The following is a 23,653-nucleotide window of genomic DNA, read 5'->3' on the forward strand; positions in this document are numbered from 1 at the left end:
GGACAGGCTTGAAAGAAGAGTGAGCTCTGAAGGTGTATCTGAAGGTCACGTTTTGGCTTTAGACAAGCCCGAGGTTCACAGGGGAGATTGTGAGTCAAGGTATATGGCCAAGGTCAGGCAGGGGATGCTCTGGATAGACGCAGGGAAACTCAAAAGGTATAAAACCCAATTGGGTGGGTCTGGTTTGGAAGGCAGAGTAAAGGCAGGATTCCACAGGGGTGGGTAATCCAGGTAGGTTGGGTGGGAGGAGTTTTCAGAATGCCATCAAAGTACTTCATCTGCAGTTTCTGTGATCTTTGCAGAAAAGGGATGATTACTAATCATGGGGAGGGGAGTGCCCCCTACGTGTGAATGCCCTATGTGAGTGGGTGGGCAAGTGCTAGCAGGCACACGCCGTACTGCAAAGAAAGCCAGCCATGCGTTGCCACAAATACTTGTGGATGAGGCCTGCAACACAGGCAAAAGTCTTGACCCTCCCTGGAGTTCCTGACCTTCTCTGGAGCTTGGTCTTGTTAGGCTAGAGCCACTGGAAGAGCTGAACTAATCCAGGCATGGTTGTGAGAATTTGCAGGTGTGATCTGATCTGCAGCCTTTAAATTTCACCTATTGATAGTGGTACTACCTGTTCTACTAAGACTCAAGGATCCATTGAATCCGATGCATTTTAGCATAACCTGTGTTGGAGGGGGCTGACTCAGAGTTCACCCCCTGGCACAAAGCAGTGAGCCACCAGGTATTTGGATGTGACTGACATCTTCCAAAATACCCTGACCAGGAATCACAGACTCACGGGTCCTGAAAGCAAAACCAAGCCAGAGAGATAAGCCAAGGCTCCATTTGTAGGTAAATGAAATGTGATTATCACAGTTTCAGAGACTGAGAAAATTAATATTCGCGAGACATAAAGGTCTTACTAACAATTTCATTAATGTTGTGTCAGGTGCAGAATAGAAATCCAGATCTCTTGATTTCTATCACCCTTTTAAAAAATGAAAACGCAGCTAAAAGGTAAATTTGCTGTATTCATAAATTAACTACCATGTACTTGAACATACATACACATACACAAAACATGAGATCTACATAACATTTCAACCCACTAGTTGTAAACTACAGTAAAAAGTGCTGTTTCATTTTTCACTTATCACGTTTTTCTTTTTTTTTGCCAGCTCCACTAAGATTTAATTACATACAATATTGTGTCAGTTTAAGGTATACACCCTGCTGATTTGCTACACAACTGCTAAACGATCATGCTTTTCTTAATAGGGTTCCTTTTCTCCCTTCATAATAATTCTCTTTGAATACACCGCCCTCCTCCCCTTTTTATGAGGTATCTGCTATTTAAGATTTTAAAGAGCACTTCAGGATACCTTTGCAATTTAATAGTAAGGTTTGAAAATCATAAATTCTTATTACCCAAAGGTTTGTGACTCTACTGCCCCCCAGAAGATGATGGAGACAGAGTGTGAAAGTACTGGGATGGGAGATCATCTCAGAATCCCTCCAACCACCTATGAAATGGACACCTGTCTTTCCAGCAATCACCTTCAAGTATATGTGCTCACAACTTGTGGCTCAAAGTTAAATTAACGAGATAGTGACTTGTAGCAAGTGGATATTGCTGGGTAACCAGCCACCCCAAAACTCAGCGCCCAAAAACATGAAGTACTTATTATGGTTCTAAGTCCTTTTGTCAGTGTGGGTGGCCTGGCGGGGGCGTTGGCAGGTGCAGGATAACCTCCTCCGCTCAATGCCTTGGGGTTGGCTGGCTGTTGGCTGGCTAACAGTGCCTCTCACTATCCGCGGGAGAGCCCGGGCTTATGCGCGAGTGGCAATGACGGGGATCTTAGACTAGTGCAAGGCCTTAGAGCTGGCACACCATCATTTTTGCTGTATTCTCTCAGCTACAGCAAGTCACAAGGGCAACTCAGATTCGAAGGAAGTGAAAACGGACCTAAACTCTTGATAAGAGAAGCGTCAAAGCTGTATTGGACAGGGCATGGATGCAGAGGATAAGCAGTTGGGGCCGTTTTTGCAATCTACCAACACCGCTTCACTTGAGAGTGGCTTTGAACTACTTTATTTATTAGCTCACTCACCTTTTGAATGGACAGGTATTGAGCACCTACTTTTGCAAAGCACTCTGCCAGGTGCTAGAGATGCAGATACAAAGAACAGAGGACAATCGCCCCCTCAGGGCCATGTCGATATACAGATATGTTAAACTTTAAATCATAATTTTGGGGGGAAATAAAGAAACCATTTATATTTTTTAAAGTAGCTTTTAAAACTATGCTTTTTAAAAGCATTTTCTGACCGTTTCAATGTGGGAGACGTTTTTGGAAAAACTCAGGTGTCAAGTCTGACATAGTGGGGTTCATTCTCCAAATCTACCACTTCTTCCTGGCTGTGTGACTTGGGCCAATTACTCAACCTCTCTGAACTCCGGTTTCCTTATCTGAAGAGGGGAGACAATAATTCCTTCCTGATGCCAATGTCAATATTAAATGTATTCATCTCCAGCTCAAAGCCCGGCTCGCTTACTGGTAACATCCAGTAGACAATAACCACAATAAATGCACCTTCCCCACTTCTCCCGTCTGCTTGGAAAATGTATTTTTAATGAGACTGTACATGAAGAGAGAAAAGTTAAAAGCGTGCAGCTAACAAAAACTAAAAATGTCCTTTCGTTGAAAAGCCCATCCTTCTCGATGAGAAAATTATATTAGGAAAAGGCAAACAATATTTAAATTGTGGGACTGACATTTCCTTCCTGGTGTTTTCTTCAGGGAGCGGCAGGGTCACCAAGACCCAGAATGGGACACCCTCCTCTCATCTCTGAGCTGCATGGCGGCGTTATTTATTTTGGCAGAACTGCCACTACGCTCAAATGACAGGCACAGAGGAGCGTAATAAATACAGATTTGGTTAACTGTATCCAGCAGGGCAGGGTATCAGGGGGTTGAAAAGAGGTCAAATGCATTTCCCCAGTGAGAAATGAAACAAGAGTGTGGGCACGGCCAGCAATGCGATGAATTTTATCCTTTGTATAAAATATACAAGCTTTAGCCTCTGCACTCTTGGCTCAAGAAAGAGCTAGAGAGGAATGCTCGCGGGTTTGTAGTAGACTTATAAATCACTGAATTTCTTACACACCATACTCAATCTATTTGACTCTCAAATAATATTTGCAAATCGCATAATAGCCAGTATCAAAAAGGAAAAACACTACTGTTCGATACTAAAAATGCCATATTCTCATAGATCTGAAAGAAATCTCTTTTTTTCCTCCCATCGCCTAAAAACGTACACTTAAGGGAAAAATACATAGCTCTTTATTGGTTCAATAAGCTGCACTATTCTTGAAACAGTTTATCACATTATCGTGATTAATATTTAACCATTACTGTGTCCATAGTACATGGTAATTTTTATAATAAGGGTGGTAAATTTTAAACCATCATTTTGTATTTATTATGTAATATTTAATTTTCGAGTAATATAATATACATGCTACTTTGGTAAACCTCTCATATTTTTTATTTCTCTGGATCCTTCTATTTGAAAAAAAAAGTATCTCACAAAAAAATGAAAAGCAAATGTGCAATTACAGAGAAAAGGTTCTTAGCTCTTTAGGAAATCATTACACATATGGGTGTTTTGGTAACGAAATGAAGCAGAAGGAGAATTATTTAGAAAGCAGGTTTTGTCTTAGATATTTCGCTAAATTGTGTAGTTTTGGTTGTCATGACAATAAGCACCATGATTTAAATGTCTATGCAGAAATAGAAGTCACTCGTACCATATTCATAAGAATCAAAGCAATATCATTATTTAATGGGAAAAAGTTCCCCAATTTGGATGAAGGAGGGAAAAACATGGTGTGCAAAATTTATTTTTCTGACAAACTGCTTGTTATTTCATCTCTGAAACAAAAATAAAGACAAAATATTTAGAACTAAACAAACGAAGGAAGTGCTACATATAAATCACCTGGAATGCACTAAGAGGTACTCAGGAGATACTTCATAGGATCAGGGTCAACGTAATCATCAGAAAGTATGAAACAAACATTCCAGTCAGGAAGTCAGGAAAAAAAAAAAGGAGAAAATGTCAAAGAAAGTTAGAATAGGGTGTCCTAAAACTGCAGAGCTTAGTAAAAATAAATAACATAAACATGAGAAATGACAACAAGAAAAATAAATTGATTTTTGAAAATAAATAATTCTTACAGGCAAATTTCAGGCAAGACTTACCAATGATACTGGAGCAAAGGCATAAATAAAGAATGTCAGGAATGTAAAGTTGTCAAACTAGAATTATAAGAGATATTGATTGGAGGATTATAAATAAAACAAAACTGTGATATAGTTGGTGAATACATTTAAAATCTTAAAGTGGACGACTGTCTAGAATATATATGACTTTAAAAAGAAAGAAAATAATCTGATTAGACCTATAAATTTTAGAATAGTATTTATAGGTGAATTCTCCCTTCACCTCCCCAAAAATTTTTAGGGAGAATTCTGCCAGGCATTCAAGGCATATATCATCTTCATTTAACACAAACCATTTTAGAAGAGATGAAAAACAGAATTGCTCTCAGCTTACTCTTTAACATAGACGTAATAGCAAAAGACTGTACAACAAATAAATAAAATCTTATCTCACTAATGAAAATAAATGCAAACATCCATAATAATGACTAGAAAATTGAATTTAGTTCATCATGACCAAATAGGGTTTACACCAAAAATGAAGAATTATTGGACATCAAAAAACATACGTCAATAAAATTTGCCACGTAAGCTAAGAAAAGGAGAAATAATCTTAATAGATAAAAGGAAAACATTCAATGAAACAGCATCCATCTATGGTTGAAAACATTTAGCAAAGATTATCTACTGGAACTCTACATAAACAGATTACTTACTGACAAATAATTAGAGGTATTACATTAATTGGGAAACAAGACAAGAATATCCACTATCACCACAAATTTTCAACATTGTATTGGCAGTGGTAGCCAATGCAATAAAATAAGAAGAAATAGAAGACATAAATAAGGAAGACAAAAAAGATAACTATGATCATTTACATTATTATATTCCATAGGAAAATTATTAGAACTAATAAGAAAAGTCAGCAGGGTTTCCTGATATAAGATCAACATATGAAACTCAAGATTGAGTATCCCAATAAACAAATTAAAATATAATAGAAAAATAGCACTCATCATAGCAAAAGAAAGTACTTAGAAAATAATCAAATAGAAGTGTGCAAGAAATTGATAGAAAAAGCACAAACATATTTAAGAAATAAAAGAATGTATGCAGAAAGAAATATAGATCATATTTATGGAAGCAAAGAAATCAACAGTCTAAAAAGGCCAATTCTCCCCAAATTAATCTATAAATGTAGTTCTCATCAAAATCTCAAATGAATTTCTTTTACGGACTAAGTCAAAATGACTATAAAATTCATATGCAAAAATAAAGATCCAGAGAAACCAAAACAAATAAGAAAAGTAAGAACTTATTATGAGAACTTATTAAAACAATATATTATTGATACAGCTTTAGTCAAATAGATTAAACATCAGGAGGAGGTGAAAAAGCATTTCTAATAAATGGGACAGGGATAGTTGAATATCCATCTAAAATATAACATTTTATCAATTTCTCATATAGACAAAAATGAATTCCCGATGTATTGAAAATCTAAATGTTTAGGAAAAAATGTAAGATGACCTTGGAATAGGAAAAGAATGTCTATGGTAAGTCCCTGAAGCCAGGTCATTGTATATAACTGAACAAGTATCACCGTACACATATGAGCACATCACCACCGGGCAGTGTAGAATCTGCATTGCCATGTACAACCTCACTTGTAATCAGGGAAATGCAAATTAATATTCTCCCCACAATTCTGCTACTAAATATATACCCCAGGGATAATTCTAAACATATATCTCAGGATGTGACACTGTAACTGAAATGAAAACAGACGTAAGTGTCCATCTAAAAGGAAATAGATGAGGGTATTGTGGTTTCTCTTCAGGGGAATTAGTGCAGCAGTTACAAAGAATTAATTAGCTCATTACGTATCAATATAGTTAAACCTCAAAAACTATGTGGAGTTAAAAAGGGAAGTACAGCGTACAATGTACTCTATGATAGCATTTCTTTAATTCTTTAATGACTCACAGTGTTATATACTCGTTATGAAACACCAATATCTAGATTAATTTTTAAAACTGGAAAATTTACACAATATTGATGATATTGTTGTCTCTGGGCAGGAAGGAGAGGAATCGACTTATGTAGATAAACAAAAGTAACTTCGGCTTTTAGCTGCAATTTTCTATTTCTTTTGCATTTAAAAAAATCGGAAGCAAAAGTGACAAATGTTAATCGTGTTAGATAATAGGTAAGACTTGCCTATAACCCTTTGTACTCTTCTTGATTATTAAATCTTTCACCCCCCCAAATACAGTTAATGAAGAAAGATATCACACAATAAATGGAGAAATAATGTCTATTTTCATTTTCTCACAAATGCACAGCAGCTGTTTTAGTATTTCTATAAGGCATTTGGGAATTAATGATATAAATTCATTTATTAAGTATTAAATACTTTAATAAGGCAATGTACAAAATATCATTTTACCAACTCTTAATTACGTATGGACTGTTGGTATAAATTTTTAGATTATTTTTCTTTTCGACTTGTAATATCCATCAAAGAACTTAAATCTTTATAATCATTTTAGTAAAGTGCTAAGGGGGAAAGTTGAAACTAATAAGTAAATATTTGGGTTTTAATCAGATTTATTTACACATTCAGTCCCTCCTTCAGGTTTCACTTTGTACTTTTGTGTCTGAAATGAGGACAGATGATCTCCATGGCCTTTTTCGAACTTTTAATAACAGTTTATAAAATATATATCGAATGAGAGACAGAGAATGAGATTTTACTTAGGATTCTCAAGTGATGTTAAATATATCGTATGCTCAGATGTTTTCTTTGGGAAATTAATTTCCAATTTTCTTATCAAAATAACAGTGAAAAAAAACACATTAATTTCTAGACATTTTCTCCACACTTCACTTTCTTATCACCCGGTTTACCATTTAGATAGTTTCTTAACCTATTGCAGCCCCTAAAATCCTGAGAAGCATTACAAACTCTCCCTCACTGAGATTCCTTGAATGGACTGGGAGAGCGGTGTGTGGTCTGGCAAAAGTATTTAATTTTGATACCCCTCTGCTTTGCAGTGGTCACAGAGCCCCACTGAGCCCCACCCTGAATTAACGAGAATTCATACAGACCAGCTAGTCAATGATATGCGGACAGTCGCGGGGAGTAAAAAATACCTAAATCTGGAGTTAGGTGACAACTACACAAGTTCCATTACAGATTTGGCAGGGCGGGGTTGGGGGTAGGGGCATGCAGACATCTGATAAATCGCGTGGCTTCTTTTCAATAAAATCTTTCCTCACCGTCTGACTCAGGAAGGAGGGAAACATTGCTCACCTTAACCCTTCCTGTTGGAGAGAATGACGGTGAGCCCTCAGCTAAGGCGAAGGTGACCATCTATAAGGAAGCAGGGCGGGATTCGGGTTGGGGGGCTTAAGCGCTTAGGTCGTTTTGAGAATTTCAAGTCCCAATAATGGGCGATTTTCATCACCTGGGATGCGCCCAATGACTGCCACCATTAGAGAAGATTAATCCTCAAATTTTCAACTCAAAGAGTTACCCTGACGGACCTCATTTCCTTGCAAAAGATAAAACAAATTATACTTTTGTAAGAACCATTTGTAACTATTTATGGCTACAATCTAGTCCTTTTAAAAAGTCATAGATGGCATCTGACTTTTTTTAAAAAGCCTTCTGGTTAAATAATTTAAGAAGAAAATAATCACACACACACACACACACACACACACACACACACACACACACACACATCCTTGATTTGAATTTCAGGCTTTTTCATCCTGGGAAATACGAGATGGTACAGAAATCATGACAAATCCCCCTGCACAAAAAGCAAAAACAACCTATAGATGGAATTCGAAAACTGTCCTAAGATGCTAGGTAAAGTATTATAGGTGATCTATGCAAACGGTGTAGGTATAAACCATAATCCAGGAGATATTTTTGATGGTTTGCCTGCAGTGCAGAGGACGATGCTCCATCTTCAGGCCCCTAGAGCTTCATAGACTAAGATACTGACTTCCTGTCTCTACTGGATGAGATCCTTGACAAATTCTCAGTTAGAGCTGCAAATCTAATCCGCTGAAAATAATCTTAAAAAGATTAACATTCTTACTGTTATATTAGTGTAGTAAAAATTACGTTACTCGTCTATCAGGTGGTATCTCTGTAGGTTTTTTAAAATCACAGATTTTATCTAAAATTGAAAAGATAATTTTCTATTTAAGAAAAGGTCAACAACAAAGTAATTACCAAAAAAAAATTTTTGACTTAAAAATCCTCAAGAGCTACCAGGGGACTATGAACCACATTGGCGGTATTATTTCAGAATTTATTAACTTGTTTAATCAACAAGTTGAGAAGTTAATACAGTCCAGGAACATTTATTTCTTTGAGGGGAGAGTCTATAAGTCCCCCAAATTATATGGAAAACTGTGTGTGAGTTTACGCCATTCATCAGATTCTCAAATTGGACTTCGACCTAAAAAAAGGTCCAAATACATTATAACATTCCGTAAGTACATTAAGTGCTACCTGATTGCATCAATGAGAAACAAATGGAAATCATAAGAAACTTGGATATCATTTCAATATAATATACAGCAAAACACTCTCTTCTGTTTAAAATCCTTGGAAATTCAACAAACGTGCATACACACCACTAACTGTTCATAACTAATAGTGTACAAACTGAATTCTCAGTAGAACAAATCTAAGGAGAATTCCCAAATGAAAACTTAAGCCGTAAATCCCCCTAACCCGGCTAATTCACCTTACGTTCATTTCAGAGCATCAAAGTAGAGATCAGCCTTCTGTGCCATTCAGGAAGGCAGTATTTAGACCAGATACAGACTACCCAACAGATTAAACCAGGCTTCAGATTCTTCAAGGCTATCCTTACTTTTTCCCTACATAAAACATCTGTTGCCTCTAATTAAGAGCGAATAGCAAGTCTCGCCTATGAAGAAGTGCCATTTTTCTGAATATGAAATTGATTGTTCCGATCTTATTAGCGCAGATTCGCTACATGCATTTTGATGCATCTGATGCTGTCAGATGCTGGAGAGGACCGTGCTCGCCTGACACCCCGATAGGACCTTAAATTCACATCCTACTGCACACGCACTTTTGTCTCATTTCAGAGAGTGAGCTGTCAGTTGTGAGACATCAGGCCCCACTATTAACATCTCCATCCTTTACGATGACTCAGCCAGACTGCTGTGGAACACCCGCGCCACGTGGCAATAAGTTGATGGAAATCTTTCTGGATGCCTAGGACATTCCATACTGACTTACAAAATCATTTTCTTATAATTAAACCATGTGAATTTAGAAACAGGATAAGATGCCAAAAATATCCCACTGATGATTTCAGGAATTAAATCACTGCATTGATATGTGAATGTTAAAACAAAACTACCCAGCAGTGTACATGAGTAGCGGCATTCGTATTCTTAAAGAACAAATTGTTTCCTTTATCTGCTATTCTCCAAACAACCGAGATTACCAAAGCAACAGAAAACGAAGAGACTGGACTGTATCTAGGGTTTCTACCATGGCCTCCTTCTGCATTTTTTTCTCAGTCCTCATTTCTCCACAATAAATGGCCATAAACTGGGAAGCCTTCTCTCCAGCCATGACCACGAAGATTTTACCAGGCACTGTGCGGACGGCCTTGTGTGACCCCTTTTATCCTCAGATAGTCCTGGAAACCAACCAAAGTTCTTGCAATCAGGTGCCATCCAAAGGAACAGGCTTGGACACAGGAGAACTCAGGATAAAAATGAGTTGAAATTAATCGTAGGGTTTGGTATCTGGAGACAGTTGGAGAACTCTCCCAAAGTTTCTATAATTCATTGAAGCGGGATGTAATTAATCATAAATTGCTAACATGTTTATGTTTAGCTCAACTAAAATATCAAAAGAATGTAATATAGTATAAGCATATGTAAGACCCCGAAGGCTCAGTTTATTTACTGTATTATATCTGCATGCCAAATTGTGCTCTCCAAAAATGTGGATTTCAGATCACGCAGCCATCAATGAATCAATGAATGAATGAATAAATAAAGTATATCTCCAATACCGCTCTAGCGAGTTACCTCCTAAACGTCATCTCTTTATAACCATCAGTCTATTTGTTAGGGTGCTTCTATGATAAAAAGGGGATTGTTCCATAGGTTATATTCCTCAGGTGTCCCCGCATATATAAACCATTGCAGTCAGAACTCATGATGAAAATGAGTTAAAATAAACTGTAGGTTTCTGTGTCTGAAGACATTTGGAGACGTCTCCCGAAGTTTCCACAACCCCTCTGCCTGTCCAAGACTCTCTTAACTTACAGGTGCCTCTGAAATAGGCAAGTTTACACCAAAAATCTACTGAAGATCTCGATTCAGGAAAACTAATAATTTCAAATTTAACACTGATAATTCAGTCCTGGGAATGTAAGTGCAGCAATTGTGAAACAGGTCCTATTTTAGGAGATGCAAAACTTATTTATCATTTGAATATTTTTAAGTTATTATTATTCGCCACACCTTAGTAAGAATCTCTATCTCATTTCACAATCACAAGGATGATAAACCTGTTTGGAAACTAGGTAGAAGAAGTAGAATTTTTTTTAATGTGTAACATTATTTACATTGTACGTATTTTGCTATAATCCAGAAAATGAACCCAGCATTCTAAGAACAAACATGTCATCTGCTTAAATTTCACTTGTCTTCCCTTTATACCTTGTTAGAGTATATCCTATTTATATTTATTCTCTCTTGCAAATTTTACAAAAATTACATAGTGTGAAAAATATTTCCCATCAACATCAAGCGCGCCTGCCCACGTTAACCACAGGAATATATATATATTTTAATATAATCTTTTCTAACACAATTATAAAATTTCCAAAAGAAATTGGGGATTCATAAACAATAAATGCCTATTCTAAGTTTATCCAAATTTTGAGACTTCTCTGTGACTTAGGAAATGGGTCCGTAAATCTGCAAATCTTTAAGCTTTCCGTGAATTAGAAATACTGCAAACATAACCTTTCTTTGCGTTATTTTTGGATTTAAATTCAGGTTTGGGTGACCCATGGGAGAAATAGAGAAGAAAACATGGGAGTTATAACTCAAATGAGAAAACTGTCTTTTAGAAGTTAAACTTACGATACATTAATTCACCTCTAATTTTCCAATAATCCTTGTCCTTATTCATTTGCCTAGTAGAGAATCATAAAGACAAGACTCATATCATAAATTTGCACATTGACACAATACTCCCACTGAAAGGGAAGTAATGTGTTTTCCAAGGTTTATGTTTTCATTTTCTCTGTGTGCAGTCAAAAATCTTGACTCTGTATACGTTTTTTCATTTACATAATTTAAGGCTCTGTAAGATTTAAACGTCAAATGGAAATTTTCTAAAAGTTTTTACGTGCAGCTGGATTGATTTGTTAATTTTGTCAATGTCAACTTCAGCAGAGCTGCCAATGATTTTATACAAGATTAATTTGGTAGTCTTAGCCGACTAGTACTGTTCTGTGAGTAATCTTCGCATTTAAAGGGAAATCACAAATTGAGAGTAAGAAATAATGAAATCCAGAATCCTCACCACATCCAACATCAATGTATATCTGCGAAAACACAGGTAACGCTATAGCGACCCTCAAGTCACAGACTATATACTGGACATGCTGATCAACGAGCAGCGGATTTTTTATGTGTATATTTTAATGAGAATTTAGTACGCCTTTGTCCTTGAAATCTTCTGAGATATCTGTATTTATTTAAGAACTTCCCCATTAATACATATTAGTCCTAATGTTTTCCAAGTAACCTCTGAAAGGAGCCGTTTTCAGGAATTTGGTGACGTCTGTTTGGACAACAAAGAAATCCTCAAGAGGTTTCATTCAAAGACCAGCATACGTGTAAAGACTCCTGGATGCAGCTTTGCTCCCAATGGCCTGCCCTGCCCAAGGTCATTATTGGAGACAAGAATACTAACAAAGTTTTCCACTGACAAGACGCCAAGAAGATCTATCATTTTTAGATGATCAAACAGCCCTGAAACACTACTCCTCAAAGATGACTAAGGCCAGGAGTCAAGATGGTTACCATAGAGATGCTTCATCAAAAAATCCACAAAACAAGTGAAGAAAACAGGAGGAATTGCCGAGCTGAAACACATCATCAAATTGTTTCTAGAGAGGCATGGGCTTCTCAACGGACTGAAGTGCTTGAGATATTCTTGAACTGTCTTCTTCCCAGATTTATACATTTTTTATACTTCTTGGTGATTAAAAGGCCATAGATGCCTTCAGTCCAGAGAGAATGCATTTGCGTCTCTGTGCACGAGGGATGATTTGATTAATTTATCCAGGGCTGTGCGTATGGGCAGAGGGGGCTTGAATCCCTTAAAATTAGTCAGTCAAATCCCTGAAGTAAAATCATCGCGCTAAGATGAAATGTTTTAACGATAGTTTAACCTATGGGTGACACTGGATTCTGAAGCACCTTTAAGAGCGAGCCTAGCTAAGTCGCTATTGTGGGAAGCACCGTAATCCCCAGCGTCCATCACACCTACCTGCTGGGCTCCTCTGGACTGTGAAGGTAACCATTCACCGTATTCACCAAAAAGCTGAACAGACGACCGTACAGGGACTTGGCCAGGAGGTCCCGGTAAAATTCAGCCATCTCTACGGTGTGTCGCCGTGTGAGCATCTCTCCTGGGAGAGCAGGAAGGGGAGGAGGCATCAGCACAAACTTGCCCTTGTTCAGAAGCCACCAAGCTGTGTCCTCCTGTTTCTCCCTCCACATCCACGTACAACAGAAGATGTTAAAAAACATATTATGACTCTAATACACACAGCCTCTGCCGGTGATTACGAAAACACATTTCTCTGAAGTGAGTGCCGTGCACACTTCGGTCTTATTTGCTGCAAATGTTGACCACAGCTTTTGACCACAGCCTGGAGAGGCAGGCTGCATCATCTCCCTTCAGTGAGGGAACCGACCCTGTGCAGGGCCCTCTTAACAAGCTTTCTGATAACGGCTCACTGCATTGGATACGGAGTCCTCTTCAAGGACTGGAAAATTAGTTATATTTTCAATATTTTCAAAGAAGTGATCCTGCTAACCAAAGTGGGGGTCAGGAGGTTGGGAGGAATATTGGGCCTTAAGGTAGAAATTTCTATGTTATTCTCAAAGAGCTGGTGATCGAAATCTTGAGTGATAACCTTTTGAGTGGCGAATAGACTAGAGAAGAGACCAAGAAAAAGATAAGTAAAGATGATTTGGGATTGAGGCTAGGCCAGCACTTATGCTGGCGAGTTGAGAGGGAGTGAGAATCTAGTTCACATTCTATGGCTTCGGCCAAGCTGGGTACCACTGCAACTCAACCCACGGGGAGTCCGGTAATAGGATGCTGACCATGGGAAATGAGGACTTAGTGAGCTGTCAATCAACAGAGGCACAGGTAAAGGAGAACCGCCTCTGAGGCAAGCTGAGATCAAACAAACAAACAAACAAAAAAGCACCAGCAGGTCGTGAAGAGTCAAACGGCCATGAGTTCAATGCCGCTGAGACGGAACCACACGAAGTGGCAGTGAAAGCAGATGTCGCTTGTGATGTTATAGGATGGAGGTCTCTAGAGCCAACGTGACGGTGGGGTTCTCACCCACATGGCTGGCGAGTAAGGAGGGAGGCCTGGATATATTAAATTACAGATATTAATGGGGAGTTCAGTGTTTCTTTAAAAAGTCATGAGGGGGCTGGGAGAGGGATGGGTTGGGAGTTTGGGGTTAGCAGATGCAAGTTATTACGTATAGGATGGATAAACAACGAGGTCCTACTGTAGAGCACAGGGAACTATATTCAATGTCCTGGGATAAACCATAATGGAAAAGAATATGAAAAAGAATATATATTTAGGTATAACTGAATCACTTTGCTGTACAGCAGAAATTAACACAACAGTGTAAACAAACTCTACTTCAATAATTAAAAAAAAAAAGCCGTGAGGAAGAATAATGCCTTTGGAGAACTTCAAGAAAGTGTATTTCTTGATGCAAGGTCACTGGTGGGAAAATGGCTGAGGATGAAGCATAAAAGTGAGGTATGGCCCCAATAATAAAGGGCCTCTCAGGACCTCCAAAAGGGATGATATTTACTCTAAAGGAGTTGGCGTATCCTTTCAAGGCTGTTATCTATGGATGAAAATCATATTTGCATTTCAGAAAGCTTATTCCTGAAGCAGTGCAGAAGGAAGGTAAAGTGAGATAAGGCCAGGTGAAAGACTGATCAGATTCTCTTGCCATCATCTAAGAAAGACAGTTTAAGGGAGTGGGGATGAAAGTGAAGGAACGAGGGTGAGAGTGGGAAGTATTTATGGGGTAGAACTGGCTTGTGGCTGATCTACTCAGTGGAGGACGAAGAGTCAGGAATGGCTTTCGGGTAACTCAGTGGATAATGGGGAGATCCATAAAGCTTGGGAACACGGAAGGGGAACTCTAGGAATGAGGCAGAATTTACAAGCCACATGCCAAAGTATCTGCAAGTAGGGCCATTGGGAACAGAAGGTAAGAATAGCAGTGATTTTGAGAAAAAACAATATCAGATGGATGCTGAGTCCTCAAAATTACAATAAAGAGGCAGCTTGGTAAGGCAATGACTTGTAGTGGATAAGTGAAGAGCATTTAGGAAAGGCACCCTCTTGCCACTGAGTGGAGATCCTACAGCGCAGAGATTCATCTCGGGAGTCAGATGGCATTAGAGTCTGATTCCAGGCATGCCATTTACTGGTGATTTCATGTCCAAAGTTATCTAGCCTCTTTGAATCTCAGTTTTCTCATTCATTAAAATGGAAATAGTTAAGCCCACCCCTTAGCAATTTGGAAGAACTAAAAATTCCAACATTTATAGCACCTGCCACGATGCCCTTCAGTTCGTAAGTGCCCAATACATGGCCGCTCTTAGTTGAATCTCAGTTTTCTCATTCATTAATGAGAAATTAATTAGCAATTAATTAGCAATTTGGAAGAACTAAAAATTCCAACATTTATAGCACCTGCCACGATGCCCTTCAGTTCGTAAGTGCCCAATACATGGCCGCTCTTACCCTGACTGACGAGGAAGAGGGAAAAGGATGCTCTTCACAGCCTGGCACCACAGACACAAACGCATCCCATGTTCTAACTGAATAAATCCTCTTGGATTGATGACTTTATTTGTCTAAAATGAGTCACTAGCTAAAAAAGGTGACCAGCTCATCAGAATGGCCTCTCAACAGTGTAAAGATTTTCACAGAGGTGAAAGGCAAAGTACAGAGAAACTTACCCTTAAAATATTGGATATCAGTTGTTAAAGCAGATGCCAGCTCATCCGTTGATACTTGCAACATTCCAGCCACTAAACGAAAGCATAAAGTTAATACGTATTTTTGACAGCGAGAACACGGTATTTTATAATTGAGGAGTTTGTATAGACCCATTAGAAAATGTGTGCATTAAAGAAACCAAACTACCACTGCAATTGGCAAATTCAGCTAGAGAAACAGTGGCTTAGAGGAATGGAAACGTTAATGAGTTCTCAGGGCTCCTGCATTAAATCACTGCAGGATTCTTTCCCTCCTGCCCTCACAAATGGCCCTGAATGCTTTTCCCAATTCCTGGTTAAATTACTTTGATATGAGGCAAAGATAATGCTGGTCACGACAACCTGTGGCTTTAAGGCGTTTTGAAAAAACCTGGGAGTGACTGACAAGGCAATTTCAAGGGAGAGAGGTTTGTGACAAGATCTTTAAAGGGAAGTAACTGTGTTCTGTTTAAATGTTCAGCTAATAACATGCTCCCCAAATATATGGGATGGCAGAGGGCGGGGCGGAGAATACTTAGAACGGTATAAATAAACCCAGTTATGTGCCGAAGCATCACCGCTGTTACTGTGACACAAACGTACATCTTATTCATTCACATGACCAGAAAGAAGAAAGAGGATACAGTTCTTTTTTTCCCCTCCGCCGCCCTCACTGAATCCCACTCCAGCAAAAAAGGGTTGATTCCACCTGACTTTTCTGTACTGTGTCGCCATCCACTGGCCAGTCTGCAAAGCTGCACATCGATGAGGTTACTGTTAGATCTGTCCCACTGACCTTGTTCCAGAAGCTGGAGGTCAGACACAAAGGCGGAGTCGGCTTCGGTCAGAGCAGTGAACCGAATGTCTCCAAGGTGTAATGTGGCCGCTAGAATCACACACACGTTCTCCACCTCCTACACGGTTGAGAAATAGAGGAGATGAGCGGTGCTGCTTAGAAGAAAGATTCAAAGACCAATCCTTTGAAAAACCTCCAAGTAGGTTTAAGAAATGATGTGCGTGCTATGGGGGGGCTGTGATTTTTCAGACCCAGAATGTCCCGTTAGAGAACTACCAATCTCCAACTCAAAATCAAAATCGGGAAACTCAGTGTTCCTTCCGCAGCCAACTTTTCTGTTCCCTAAACGAGAGACAGTGAGGACGTGACGTGTTCTGATATAAATGAATGGTTTCTGGATAAGTATCAGGATGAAGCATGAATGGTTGTGTAACCATGGTCTGACTGGCTGGACATCACTTATAAGGTCGGACTTCACACGTGTCCCCCCCAGGGCTGGCAGAACTGTTACCGGAGGCTTAGCCGACTTCAGGGTCACGTGGCTGCTTCCCCAGACAGCATCAGAGTCCATCCCTTAGTTCTCTCTGTTTTGAAATAAACTGCTATTATGCTTACAGAAGTTTTCATTTTTGCTGGAAAATTAATGGAGGTCTGATGAAGACATCCATGGCGAAATAAACAAAATGCTCATTTTTAAAGGTATGTAAAGGAAAACTCAGAAAAAAATGGACGTTAGCAGGAAGGATGAGAGTGTTTGCTGAAAGAATATCTGAGAACCTGGAACGCTGCAGAAAGAAAGAAATTAGACCTCAGATTTGGCTTCGGACAAGAGTAAAAAGTCAAGGAAAAGCTGTAAGTTAAAAGGTACTTCCCCAGAATCACAACCATTTAGTATTATGCTATCAATAGCAAAAGCGGTTAAGCCTCATTTAGCGCAAGTGACATAACCTTTGAAATTCCCGGTTTCCGCATTTGTAATCTGGGAAGAAAAAGGTCCTGTCTGGGGAAGTTTTTCTAAGAACAATTCTCATTTGCTTTATAAATACACAGTTGACACAATATGGTCATTGGGACGTCTATGAATTTCCTCCAGAACTTTTAGTTTTCAGGACAAGGTAGTTTTATGACCTTAAAATGAGAGCATTGAAAAGGATAATCTGTAATTTTCAGGTATAATACTCTCTGTTTGTGGCATTACTTAGAAATGTTTTTGGTAACCTCCAAATCACAAACTAGTGTCTCTAATTGTATTTACTTGTGCTTGTCTGAATAACATTTTCCGAGCATCTTAAGCTACTTGACACCTCCCTCTCCCCCTTTCTTTAAAAAATAAATCCAGTAACTCCTCATTAAATGTCCCAGAGCCCTAGGAGAGAGGTACTTCTGGATACAGACAGCAAGCCTTCGCTGTGTCCTCGAGTATCATCCAGTTCAGTGAAGTAGGCAGAGCTATGAAAAGTAGCCCGAACACAGATTACTGTGTGGTGATGCCACGACAGAGGTCGGTAGAGATAAGCTGTTCCGTGGGCAGGGGCAGGGGCAGGGGCTGCTTTTCTGTGTCCGCGATGGAAGACAGGGTGGAGGCACCTTTATGGTCAGATCTCCTAGGACCACAGTCATAAGCTTTGACTCAAGGGTCTTGCCAGCCCAGAAATACCTTCCTCCCAATCTTATGGAACATGATCTTTTCCTCCTGTGTGGACCAAGTTGTCACCGTCCCACTCACCCCAAAGGATCAAGATGAAGTGATGACCTTCACATCGTTTGCTTAACTGCACAGTCCTTTCACCAAAACACTTAAATTCCCTACTCGCTGCCTTAGGTATAATTTGCTTGCCCTGCCTCTGAGGATCCAGCATGGGTTTTTAAAGCCCCGTTTCCAAGCAACTGATCTTTTGGTGGAATGGTTCCTTACCCATGTCTATACCCCAGTTTCCCATAAGGAAGCAGAGATTTCAGACACTTAGGAAGGGAAAAACAATAAGAAAAGAGCACAACAGTAGCAAGTGCAAAGACAGAGAAGTACAAACGGGTAGGAGTTACGGAAAGACAGCAATTCAGAGATTGGATGAGCAGAGCAACTAAGAACAAAGTACCATATGATCGCACGTTCCTAGGATCCCATCCGGTCTCTGAATGGGTGAGGCCGGGGTGAAGGCCCCGAGCTAATTCATTTAGGGTGAGTCCCCACCTCCTTACCCTTTCCTTTTCGCCACCTTCGCACCCCTTCCACCCACTCCCTGCCCCATGAGCCATGTGGACAAGGGAAAAGACAAAGACCCAAATCAATCAACTTGCTGGTTTAAGGAAAAAAATAAAAAAAACAAACATACTTAGATCTGTGACTAAAACTGGGCTCCCGAGCTACAGGCGTACCAAAGTTACCCCCATGCGATCTTACACTGATCGCTAACGAGGAATTGGCTGTAATTCAAATTGACGCCACGTTGAATGAGGGGACACAGAGAGGATGTGTGAAGGAAAGAGATTGGCGGGAATTTGAGAGGTCTCAGGCTTAGGTCATTTCCTATCCCTGATTCTCTAGACCTGCGCCATTCAACTCAGGAGCCACGAACCACACAAGACTGTTTCAGTTTCAAGTAATCAGAACTAAGAAAAATTAAAACTCCATTTCCCCGGTCCCACGTGGCCAGTGGCTGCCACATCCCATGGCAGAAACCTAGGGCATCTCCAGAATCAGACATTTCCGCCGCACAGCAGTGGGTTTAAACCCTTTAAGTAGTACTTTTCAGCTTTGTAATGCTGGCAGGTGTTTGGTAATTCTTTAAGAATGAAAAAACTAAATCATGCTGTTGAAGAAGAGAGTTTAGTAAGGTGATTAGATTACGTGTCAAAGTGATTCTTGGCAGTAAACGGTGACCAGGATCTGCCAGTCTTCTCTCGAGTCAAAGCAAAGTTCTTTGATGTGTTTTGCTCACATGGTTCCAACGGGCAAAGGTCTCCACCACCTCCTTGAAGACGGCAGCCCATCCTCTGCCTGTCTCCGGGGCACCTGTGCCCTGAGCGTACCCTTGTTTATGTCTATCCCCCCCCGCCCCAGCATGCGAACTCCAGGAGCACAGAAGTGTTTTGAATGAATGACTTTTATAAATTAGTAGAGGGTTGATTTTCTCAGTGTAATATTTATGGCATGACTCACCAAGTTACTGAAGCCAATTACGTTCAGGGCTTGTTTCCAAACAGCGAATTTCTCCCTGTTCAGAGAATGCTCTGCTGGCGATACTTCTCGAAGGGTCTTGCTCAAATACCTGTGAGGGGGAAAAGCGCATAGCTTTATGGCTGGGTGTGTGGTCAAACCCCAGTGGTTAAAAGCCACTTCAGCCATATTTGGTCTCCAGGATAATGGAAATCACCTGGACATTGTGTCCCCATGTGTCTATAAGGCTTTGGTCCATAATAGCACGTGATGTTTCCGGAAGGAAGAAAAGTTCTTGCTGTACCAGAACGTATTCACACTGTCTTACTCAGTTCTCCCTTGAGCTGCACCCTTTCCCGGAGAAGGTCACAAGTGTTTTGTGTATTTCACATAGAAATTCGGCAGGTTCTACTGTATGCTTTGTAATGAATATTTGTAGTCAGGATTTTTAATTTAGAGCCACTTCTTCTTTCTTGTTGTCAATATCTTTTAATTACGAAATGGTTGATGAATGCATTGATTTATTCCTTTCATTCAAGAAACGCAAAGGAGTCACCTACCAAATACACAATACTAGCAGCTGAGGATAGAAGGATCAGGAAGTCATCCGTGGAGTCTCAAGAGCAAAGATAGTGTATCCGTGGGCAGAGGCAAGAGAAGACACAGCTGTGACACAGCGTGGAAGCAGGATAACAGAGATGAACTTGGCCTGATTTTGAGAGTGTAGGAAGGGGACAAGGAGGAAAGCTAGGGGCGGGGAGGAGGCTTCGGTTCCAAGAGTGACACCTGAGTAAGATTTTCCCAAGCAAATCCAAGACTCAAGGGTGTCCCTGGAATAATTAGCAACACCTACAAAGGCACAGAGGCTGGAGCACGCGTGATGTACGTGGGGAACTCGCGTAGGTCAGCCAAATCCGAGCCTCTAGCGAGAGGGGCCGTGGGTGATGCGGTCGGACAAGTAGCCAGAGTTGTGTGTATCTTGCAGAAGAGTTTCCATGATGTCTTGGAAGGGATGGGCTGTCCCGAAGTTCTTGAAACAAAGAACAGGTATGAGCAGACTGGAGTTTCAGGAAGAATATTCTCGTAGCCCAGTGAGATTCCCTGGAAAGAGATGAGGTAACTAAGGAAGCCAGTGGACCCAGTGAGAGACCAGCAGGGAAGAGAGGCAGAGGAGATGGAGAGGCAGATGGCTGGGAGGAGGGGCCTGGTTGGTCACACAGGAGGAGAAAAGAGAGGCGTCAGTAACGCTTTGCAAGATTCCGTCTGGGGAAGCGGGGTGTATGGGGGCCTCACTCATCCAGAGAGGCGTCCCAAGAGGAGGAGTGTGGTTTTGAGAAAGGTTGTATTTTACCATAGTCGTGTTCACTTTGAACAGCTTGCTGAAGTTCAAGCGGTGTTCCAAGAAATAATTGGCTATAAGGATCTGAAATTCAGAAAAGACTAGAAAATAAGGTCTGGAAGTCATCAACATGCAGATGACTAAACCATGGAAGTGGATGAGCTCCCCAGAAAGGAGACGCTAACATTTTAGGGATGAAGAAAGAATTAACAGCAAGGAGACCATAGGAGCGAGGGACAGGATGGTGTGGGCTAGAAGCACACTCCGTCGGTGTGGATGTGGGGTCTGGGAGGACTTCTTTGTCCTTGACCTTGGCTGGGAGGGGTCTAAACGAAACAGCCCCGTGGAATAGGTGGGGACTGCGAGAGACTTCAGGAGCTTATAAGCTGAAGCAGAGGCACAGGAAGACCGGAAAAAACTTTAAAAGAAACGGAGAAGGAAGTTGCCGAGGAAGGAAGAGGGTTTGGACTCGGAGCACAGTGGAGGGACACCGCCTTCTCCACATTTGGGTCAGGTGACTAATATGGTCCAATGGCCAGAAGCATCTCAGGGAGTGGAGGAACCACTGCTTGTGGCTTCGGTTTTTTAGGAGAGAAAGTAGTTGAGGTTTAGATGACGAGGCAAAGTGGCCTTGAGGAAGGTCATGAGAATCTAGGACACTGGCTGTGGAGAAGGGACATCACTGCCAAGCAGGGGGACACAGGAGGTTTAGCTGATGCAGCCGAGGACCAAGGGGGAGTTGAGGACCAGCTCCTGGGGGCTTTCTCTTTCCCCAGGGGATGAGTGAGCTGGGGTTTGGGGCCATGGAACAAAAGGTAAAGGTCAAGGGCAACCACATTAGCAAGGGGCTGGGTTAGGATGGTCAGAGCCATCTTGCCTAAAATTCACAAAATTCTAGCGACTAAAACGTCTTAATGACAAGCAGTTCTAATGACTCTTAATTTTTCTTGTTCTCACAGCAGTTTTCCATCCATCTTCCTGGTGTCATCTTTTCTTTCCCACTTGTTGATCACAACACAGGTTAGAATTCCATTCAGAGTGGCCACTTGACATCTTGCAAAGAATAATTAGCTCCTGGTAACATTACAAAGTCAAATATGCAAAACACCATGGTTCCTTTTCACATTCTTCAAGTTAATCAATTAACAAGCTCCACCTATGGGGAACTCAAATATTTCTTTAAACCTCAGCATATGGTGGGAATTTACAGCAGCTCTGACCTGCTCCCGTGAAGCAGCGTGAATGTAACAGTAAAATTCTGGGCAGAAGGAGCCATGTGAAGTTAATCTGGGCAATTTAAACAGGGCTATTAAGTCTGTAATGGCTCAGGAGAAGCCCAATCAAACTAGGGGATTTTAGAGGGCAGTTGGCCTGATGGCAGGAATGATGCTTTAAGATTCACTGTGTTTTCCTCTGTAATCAGAAAACTTGCTGGTATGAGGATGATCCAAAAACACAGACCTCAATGTCTCCTATGCAAATTTTACACTTCTCCCACTATTCAATAATGTGTAGGTTGATTTCACTAGAAATATAGGTCTTACTTATCAGCAAAACTGTATCTTAAAGTGGGAAAATTAGTACCAGAAAAAACTAAAAGTTTACTTTCTGGAGATGAAAAGTGCTTGTTTTCCCTCTGAAATAAATCACCTAATAGCGAAACCACACACAGGACAAAGTAATCCTGGAAAAATATGCCTAGTAAAATATTACAACCGAGAATCAGAGACAGAGGTGAGTTCTATTTGACGCTTTCTGATGACATTTTAAACTTTTATCTTAGTATCTATAAAATGGAGTAAAAACAGATTAAAAGTCAAGTAAAATCTCCATTTCTACTTCATGAGGATTTTATGATAATTAACTAAGGATGTGCTTTCTATATTCAGGTTGCAATGTGCGTGCAGAATTAGAGCACTTCCTGGAAAAAATATATCTTGCATATGTGGGGAGCTTTAGTCAATGTGCTCTGTCATTAACAAATCTCTTAATCAGATAAATAACTAAGCCAAATGAAATAAGGAACATTTTGAGAAATTATAACACATGCTATTAACAATGTAGAATTGTTTAAACTATAAAATACGCTTGTCTGTTCTGAGATAAAAGGAGTAACTAGATAGAAGAAAAAGTTCATAGCTCTCACTTTTTGATTATTTTTTCCCATTGTGAACCACTCGAAGGCTTACAGTCACATGCGCATTTCCACTTTTTAACACTTGAAAATTGTTGAGAATGACCGTGGGCCATGGTTTATAGCCATCCCTGTAGACTAGCCATGCTCCGCTGATGTTTCCCCCCTAACCTCAACAAAGTGGTCGAAACCCACCGAGGTGAACCTGTACGAGTGTTTCATCTGACAGTTTCCAACTATATCACCTATTAATTAATGGTTCCACAATTCCCAGTATTCAAATCTTAGAACTCAATATTCAATGTCTTTTATATTATCTTTTATGTCTCAAAATCATACACTTATAGCTCAAACAATCTGTTTTTTTTTTTATCATCTCCTTTTAACTCATACATAACTCGGAACAGTAACATTTGGCCACGTATAGATAATCTCTCAGTGTCCAGAGCCAGAAACATCAGAGACTTAGCATTTGTGGAACCAAGAATCATTGCTGTTTTGTTTTCAAAAGATCTGACACATCAAGGGAATGCCCCCAGATGTTGTTTCCACCATGGAGTAGAAGACTGTAACAGACAGGCTGTAGCATGTTAAAAATCATAGACGGAATAATGCTGTTTGACTAACTCTACTCAAAGGGAAAGGTGGTGAC

The 23,653-nt window shown here is 40.2% G+C and overlaps 1 protein-coding gene across 1 annotated transcript in view; it reads right to left on the reverse strand.

Annotated features, from left to right (window-relative positions):
- MYO16 (myosin XVI) overlaps window positions 1–23,653 on the reverse strand; it is a 337,132-nt gene that overhangs the window by 113,151 nt on the left and 200,328 nt on the right. The window contains exons 16-19 of the mRNA XM_024754009.1: window positions 19,532–19,640; window positions 16,372–16,489; window positions 15,558–15,629; window positions 12,808–12,949 (exon numbers count right to left, since the gene is read on the reverse strand). Coding sequence (XP_024609777.1) covers window positions 12,808–12,949; window positions 15,558–15,629; window positions 16,372–16,489; window positions 19,532–19,640 — 441 coding nt within the window. The remainder of the gene's footprint in view (window positions 1–12,807; window positions 12,950–15,557; window positions 15,630–16,371; window positions 16,490–19,531; window positions 19,641–23,653) is intronic.

This window comes from Neophocaena asiaeorientalis, unplaced genomic scaffold, assembly GCF_003031525.2.
Source record: "Neophocaena asiaeorientalis asiaeorientalis breed wild unplaced genomic scaffold, Neophocaena_asiaeorientalis_V1.1 scaffold684, whole genome shotgun sequence".
In the NCBI taxonomy this organism is placed as follows: domain Eukaryota; kingdom Metazoa; phylum Chordata; class Mammalia; order Artiodactyla; family Phocoenidae; genus Neophocaena; species Neophocaena asiaeorientalis.